Source organism: Cyrtonyx montezumae, unplaced genomic scaffold (genome assembly GCF_038088225.1).
Source record: "Cyrtonyx montezumae isolate F1298 unplaced genomic scaffold, pur_monq_1.0 scaffold_3, whole genome shotgun sequence".
Lineage (NCBI taxonomy): Eukaryota > Metazoa > Chordata > Aves > Galliformes > Odontophoridae > Cyrtonyx > Cyrtonyx montezumae.
This window is the reverse complement of record NW_027072034.1, coordinates 87,676,278-87,684,250: the sequence shown is the minus strand read 5'-3', so window position 1 is coordinate 87,684,250 and position 7,973 is coordinate 87,676,278. Positions and strand designations below refer to the sequence as shown.

The 7,973-nt window shown below is 44.5% G+C and overlaps 1 protein-coding gene across 1 annotated transcript; it reads left to right on the top strand.

Moving 5' to 3' along the window:
- The first annotated feature begins 1,742 nt into the window (after positions 1–1,742).
- LOC136051540 (homeobox protein NANOG-like) lies at positions 1,743–7,587 on the top strand. Its single transcript, XM_065740994.1, has 4 exons — positions 1,743–1,932; positions 4,452–4,726; positions 6,773–6,862; positions 7,225–7,587. Exons 1-4 carry the CDS (start codon positions 1,743–1,745, stop codon positions 7,585–7,587), a joined length of 918 nt encoding a protein of 305 aa, XP_065597066.1.
- The last annotated feature ends 386 nt before the right edge of the window (positions 7,588–7,973 follow it).

Genomic DNA, 7,973 nt, shown 5'->3' with positions numbered 1-7,973 from the left:
CCAGGGTTAACCCAGAGTGTCGTGGGGAAGCTTATTCACATTGAATATGTGTATGCTTCCCCACGACACTCTGGGTTAACCCTGGGACAACTGCTGCAAACCTAGTTTGCAACAGGACAGACTTTTTATCAGGGTCTATTGTGATAAGACAAAGGGTTTTATCTGAAGTGCTGTGTCCACTTCTGGGCCCCCCAGTACAAGACAGACATTGAATTTTTGGAATAGGTCCAGAGGAGGGCCATAAAGATGATCAGAGGGCCTGAGCATTTCAGGTAGAGGAACCATAGAATGTCCTGGGCTGGAAGGGATCTTAAAGATAATCTATTTCTGGCCCCTTTGCCACAGACAGGGCTCCCACTCACAAGATCAGGCTGCCATGGTCCTCATCCAACCTGGCCTTGAGTGCCTCCAGGGATCAGGCATCTACAATCTCTCTGAGCAATCTCTTCCAGTGCCTCAGCACTCTGAGAAAAGAATTTATTCCTAACATCGAACCCAAACTTCCCATCTTTTAGTTTAAAGCCATTCCCCCTTGTCCTATTAGATCTCTGGACCTTGTCTTCAAGAAAATACTTCTTTTTCTTTACTCCAACCAATCTATGCAATGGCTATAGCCAAGACTATGCAAATAAATGGATATGTCTTTGAAGGTCATGGAAGAGTGAATCTATGGACCTCACCTCTATTAAACTTATCCATATCTACATATAATTGTGAAAAACTCTTTACTGAGTGCCCACCTGTAGACCTGATAACTGAGATTTCTGAGTTCAATCTGGAAAATGTTATGTTGCATCAAGTGTGATTTGTTTGTCTTGTCAGATGTTTCTGGAACAGTAGTTTGGAAGATGTACCAAATACGTTTTCAGATAGCTCTCTCAGTAGTTGGAAGTTCCTTTTTCAATAAATAAATTTTAATTAAGAAATAAAGAAAGAAAAAAGAAAGAGAGAGAGAAAGAAAAGAGAAGAAAGGAAAACAAAGAAAAAGAAAGAAAAGAAAAAGAAAAAAAAGAAAAAAATGTTAAGGAAGGAAAAAGTCTTCTCTATACACTGGGTTATTTCCTGTGTTTTCCTCTTGCTCTGTCCCTAACATTTGCACTGAGTGTGGAAAGTGCTGCTACATTGGTGTAGGAGTGGGGGGGACCTTCCCCCCCTTGGGACCTTTGCAGACTTTCACTGTGACACAAGGTCTCAGAATCTCACAAATAAACCAGAGACTATGCTTGTATTTGTCCAGCAGGATAGTGTGCATTTCAGCATCAGATCTACCTCCTATTCACTCCCTTGTGGTGGAGATGGAGTTTGTTCTTCCAACAGTGAGCAGCCCTCTTGTACAGAACATCCGTGTTCATGGGATTATTTTGTGATGGGACGATTTTAGCTGAGCCCAAAGTACCAAGCTGGATGAGGTTTCCTGGGGCTCTGAATCAGAGCCATACTGAGGTGTGACTGAGACACCTGCAGAATGGCAAGGAATTCAGCCCTGGTGCCACTTGTACTCCCACCCCCACCCTCTGTCCGACTTTGTCCCCACCCCATCAAACAGCCCTCTTTAACATGACAAAGAGCCTTGAGGAGCCGACGATGATTGATATTTCAGTCCCAAGCAAGGTATGGTGAGCTATAAGGGTAACTGCCTGTCGATAATTCGAGACTACTGCAGCTTGCTGGTGAGACCTGCTCCTTGAACTGGAGGTGGTGTCTCTCCTGAAGGGTGTGGGAACCGCCTCTCCGCCTCCTCCATGTGTGCGCATTTGGCTCTTCCCCTCTACCAGCCTTACCCTGGCGGGTCTGGCATGGGATACCTGGATCTGTACTGGAACTTGGTGGGGGAGGCAGGACATGCCCCTGCTTCAGCTGGGCCAGCTGCAGCAGCAGCAGCGGCCAGTAGCAGCTCATCTCCGGAGTCAGGAGAGAAGAGGCAAACTGCAGGTAAGGCATTTCACTTATTTCCTAGAGCTGATGATGTTCAGGATACCTGTGGCCCTGGCTTGCTCGCTTACTTAATGATGACCTTGAGTAAATCTTTTCTGCCCTCCTTGCTTGTTTTCTTTTTTTCTTTTTTTTCTTTTTTCCCTATATGGATGCTTGACAAAGAGTGGTGTTCTAAGTGAGAAGGATGGACTCGGGCAGTCACATCATCTTTCCATGCTGCTTTGGTGTCTGTGAATTAATTCTGTAAATCTCCCCAGGCAGTACAGGCATATGTAAGTCTGTGCTGCAGGCTCAGGTGGTGTGACAGCATGGTTTCATAGAAGTTTGTGGTTTTCAGAGGAGAAATGTCTTGGCCTCTTTTTAGACAAATTAGTCTGTTTTAGTTTTTTATATTTACACCTGTTTTACTGCTGTTTGTTTCCTGCTTCCTTTTTCCTTCAGTTTCTTCTCATGGAAGAGGGAGAGCTCAAGCTGCAGGTGATAAATTACATGGGGATTCTGTATGATAGGCTGAGCAGGGTCACATGGGAATGTTAGCAATTTAGTAGTAGTTGGGTAGGGATAGTGATAGAAGGATGGTTGGACTAGATGATCTTGTAGGTCCTTTCCAACCTTATGAACCTATGAACCTAGCAGAACAGTATCCTTCTGTGCTTCCTGTCTGACAGAAGACTTCCCTATTTTTCTAACCCATATTCTCAACTTGCTTTACCTAGAAAGTTTTCACTTGCATGATCTGTGAGAGCCAAACATCCTTTGGGCCCACATTAAATATTAGCCTCCTGTGCATCCCTTGATGTTCAGCTTTCTCTCAGGCTCTGCAGTCTAACCTCATGCACCTTCTACCTCAGAACTTTGCACTTCCTTTGTTTGCTCCATTGAGAGCCCTTGTTTCCTTGTAGGCAGAAATCCTTTGTAATCATGCTCCCTAGCACCAAAAGTCTACTCCATTTCACACCTGTCTCTTCACACAGCCAGCACTTCAGGTTGTCATCTAAGGTCAGAAAACAGCTAACAGCAGACCTAAAAGCAGAAGCAGATGTCCCTAGAGTGTCAAGTACCAGTGGCAAGACAGCTTGTGTCTCTGACAGGAGAGTAACTGGAAAATACACCACATACTCCCCTTTCTGAGGCAGAGAAACATTCTGAGTGTTGTTTAGTAACCTCTCAGCTTAGGATAAGAAGAAAGGGTTTTGGAAGATGGACAAGGGAACCCATTCCTCAGAAGAGTACCAGTACTTTGGATTGAATATGTATTCAGGAAGATGAGGAGGATGTCTCAGTGTTCTTCAGACTTACAGCTCTCAAGATGGCTAGCAAGGAGTTTGGGATTTGCAGGGATCGATAGTCAGAGGATGTGTACTGAAATGACACTGCCCATTCACTGTATCTCCTCTTTCCTGAAATGTCAGTAGGAAGAGATGACCATACAGCAGTGTTTGTACAGGAGTCTCTGGAGGAAGAATGAATTAACAAATTTATCATTGGAGATATGGGGAGTATTTGTATCACAGCCTTTTTGTCAGGATTGTCTTGAGAAGCTCTCAGACTTTCACAGACCTCAGACATCAGGTACCTAACAGAAATAAATGATAGAGGTATTCTCTCCTTATCACTTTCCTATCCAGGCAGCTGGAATGACTTCGCATCTTGGAAGCTTCTTTTTTTCCTAGAAAAGTGGCTTGGATTATTTAGAAAGCTTTTCCTTTAGATCTTTATCTTGGCTTTATCCTTCAACACAGGCCCCTTAAGGACTTTTATCAGAATAAATGAGAAAGGGCTTGAACAGCTTCTTCCGTACTTTTGAACTGTGTCCCCTATGACCCTGTTACAGGAATCTTGAGTCTTTTCCCCTGTCCTACACTTCTACCTTACCTCTCCTCCTTCCCATCTTTATGTCAAATCTCTATCTTTTGTTCTTGACAGAAAGTCCCTTAGCTAAATAAACCTTCTTCATCTGCACACATTTCCAGCATTGGGGCAGTCTGTAGGTGAGAACCACTGAAGTGAGCCAGTATCCAAGTTCTGGCTCTGATGCTTTCCACCTGCCTTCCCCTTGTAAGCACTGACTGTCCCACCCCACCATACATGCTGTCTATGAAGTGTCTTAAAATTCCTGGGAAGACAGTTTTGGGGAGCCCAGTTATCAACCCAAAGCTTACAGTCATGACTAGGCTTCCTTATACCACCTTAAAATGAGGTATTACTGAGGCCTTTTGAAGGAGAATAATAACACTCGAGCTGATGCATAGCATTCTCCCCTCTGTGCCTTTTTCCACCTCGTGAAAAGGAGCTGTGGAAATCCTGAGAGTCTGAGCTGGAAAGCTGCTCACTATCAGTGAGCACGTCTATGTTCACAGATTGATGAATGAAGAAGTGTGACACTTAACTTTCCTTCAAGTAGGCCCCTTTCAAGTAGACAGGGAGTTCTGATCTTGTGACACAGCATATAGGGAGTGTGCTCGTACTCATTCAGGTGTACATTATGTCTTCTGACATTGTCTTTTTATTTCCAGATGTTTCTTCAGCTTCTTCCAGTTCTGGGAGTTTCAGCCAGTTCGTTCCAGACTTAGCCACAAGTCAACACTCAGTATCCTCATCCCCCCAACCTACCACTAAGTCTCAAAAGGGCAGAGAAGATGGCATGGGGACAGTCAAGAAGGCCAAGAGCCGCACAGCTTTCTCCCAGGAGCAGCTGCAGACCCTGCACCAGCGGTTTCAGATCCAGAAGTACCTCAGCCCCCATCAGATTAGAGAGCTTGCTGCTGCCCTGGGGCTCACCTACCAGCAGGTGAACATAGAGACTTAGGTATACTTGTCCCATAGTGGCTGAATAGTCACATGAAACAGTGATGGAGGAATAATTGCATGCACCAGTACAGGCTGGGGAATGACCTGCTGGAGAGGAGCTCTGTAGAGAGGGACCTGGGTGTCCTGGTGGACAACAGGTTGACCATGAGCCAACAGTGTGCCCTCGTGGCCAAGAGGGCCAATGGCATTCTGGGATGCATTAAAAAGAGCGTGGCCAGCAGGTCAAGGGACATGATCCTCCCCCTCTACTCTGCCCTGGTGAGGCCTCATCTGGAGTACTGTGTCCAGTTCTGCACTCCCCAGTACAAAAAAGACAGTGATCTCTTGGAAAGAGTCCAGCGCAGGGCCACAAAGATGGTGAAGGGCCTGGAGGATCTCCCCTATGAAGAAAGGCTAAGTGAACTGGGTCTCTTTAGCCTTGAGAAAAGAAGACTGAGAAAACTGATCCAGGTTTATAAATATCTGAGGTGTGGGGGGCAAAGTGGCGAGGCCAGACTCTTTTCAGCAGTGTGTGGAGACAGGACAAGGGGAAATGGACAGAAACTGCAGCACAGGAGATTCCACACGAATGTGCACAAGAACTTCCTTATGATGAGGGTGACGGAGCACTGGCACAGGCTGCACCAGGGGGGTTGTGGAATCTCCTTCTCTGGAGATATTCAAGACCTGCCTAGATGCCTACCTGTACAAGCTGGTGTAGGGAACCTGCTTTTGCAGGGGGGTTGGACTCGATGATCTCTTGAGGTCCCTTCCAACCCCTGTGATTATATGATTCTATGATAATCTGGAAAAAGTAGTTCCTGGTAATGGGCAGAAGCAAAACTACTATGTAACAGTTGCTCTCCTGTCTATTCATGCCAGAGATCTTTAGTACTTCTGGGGAACAAGAAAGTCAGTGGCACTTTACTCAATTCTTCCTAATGAGGGGCCAGTTAAGGGGAATGTTGCCAACACTTGTAGTAGAATTACAAATACAGTAATGAATATGGTGTTTGCCAAAAATAGCCTACATATTTGGCTTGACAGGCTTTTTCAGACGTTTTCTAAGCACTGATGCACTTCACAGAAACCCTGGCATACACCAGCTCTCCTACTCCTAGAGATTTGTGTCTGTCATGCTGAAAGCTATGACTATCATTTCCAAGGTGTGCCCTTATGCAATATCTAATAATGTCCTTCTAAGCTATCCTCCCTCCTTGCAAATGCTGCTAGGTTCCTACACTACAGTCCTTCAGGGTCTCCAGATATATTGTTATATATGTGTGTATATATGCATATATTTAGCACTGGCTAAAGTAAGAGAGTGTTTGAGGATGGAGCACAAGTACATGCAGTAACAACTCCAAAATCAGCCTGGAATTTGGATATAAGAGATAAGCATGATGGCCAGTATGTCCTTAGATGTCCTGGGACTAAAATAGTTATATATACACAGTACGTGCATATATATGCATGCACATACTAAACTGGTTCTGTCAGGGACAAGACTGGTGGGACAATCTGCTATTTCCTTCAATGAACATCCTGCAATGGCTGTTCTCACAGTCCAGACAAAACCCTGGGGGAAAACATCCCTGGAATTTGCACTAGTAAGGTGCTTTGAATTCAGAAACTGCTGGGTACAAGGAACAAACATTTCACTTCACTAACAAGTATGCAGAAACAGTTTCAAAAGTTTCCCTACTGTGCAGTGGGCTTGTGGAGGCCGGAGTGGGACTAATTCATAGTCATTCACGTCCATGACTGAAACTTATCTCTACGTCACAACAATAACTGTCATGTGACCATAATGTTGCTTCATCCACTCCTCCCAACATGCAGATGCACTAGCCAGCAGCTGAGGCTGCTAGACAGACATCTCCCAAGCAATAACCTCAGGGAACATTTAAAGGGCTTTATCTACTGCTGCCCATATATCTATGTCATCTGACCATTCTCTCTTGATTCTTGCTGCTTGTAATTCTGATAACATTCACTATTCCCTCTTCTTGCTGATATTTTCTCTGCTCTCCCTTCACCACCCAAGGTGAAGACTTGGTTCCAAAACCGGAGGATGAAGCTGAAAAGGTGCCAGAAGCATATCTTGTGGACTGCTCGGCCTCAGTGCCTCACGCAAGTAAGAACATGTGGGCAACTTAATCATACACAGGTATCAGCATACCCTGCCTTCTGTTTTATTCAGAACAGAGGCACAGCCTTAGCATGACTTTACACCCTCTGTAGGTAGCCTGACAATAGATTGACTATGCCACTTGAATACTTCCACAGAAAGAGTATATTCCTCATATACTGCATTTGATTCTGTATCCACCCCTAACTGTAGGGGATGGATATAGTTTTCTTACTCTCAATCCCATTGCTGCTGAACAAGAAACAATGTGAAACACGGAGGGACAGAGTAGCCCACCAGTAGATGTTAGATCTGTGGACAACAGTGGAAGACATTATGCATTTTAATTCACTGTATTTCCCTTTCAGAACAGCTTCCAGCCAAGTACTTACTTGGATATGTACCCAAAATTCCATCAAGGCTACCCGATTACTGCAACTAGCAACATCCAAATGATACCTACCCCCTGTCGACGCTACAGAGTAAGGCAGAATGCTTATACCGTTGTGACCAGTGAGGATGGAGGAGCCTTTAGCAAAGGTGGAGGCTCCTGCAGCATCCAGCAGACAATGGGCTTCATTGGCCACCACAAAGTAGACTTTTATCATAGCTATCCTGGCAATGTGGAATATTTGTGTACAAAGACAAGTGATGGTTATAACTTTCACCAGTCAACCCCCATGGGGGCACCATTCCCAGCCACTGCTGGCCACCAACTCTATCTTTCCTAAATACTGTGGGTGTGAGGAATTTGGGCATCTTTGAGCCAAATCTTATTCTCATCTCTCCTTTTGTTATTCATGTAAACTCCATCTGAAGGTCATCATATAACTAGAATCCATTTGGGGACCCAAATATTTGCTTGCAGGCATACCAAGACATACAGATGCTAGCACAGATGTGTATACATAGCCCTTCATTCATATGCCTTTACACATACTCAGGTGCACACTCTTTATTTGCAAATAAAGACAAATTCCCTTACTAGACTATCTGACTAGGCTGACTAGATTTTGCCCTAGATCTTCCAAACTATGGATGTCAAAACTTATGTAAGCAAGCAGAAATTATTTTTGTATTTAATGTATATATATTATACGGTTGTATATCCATAACA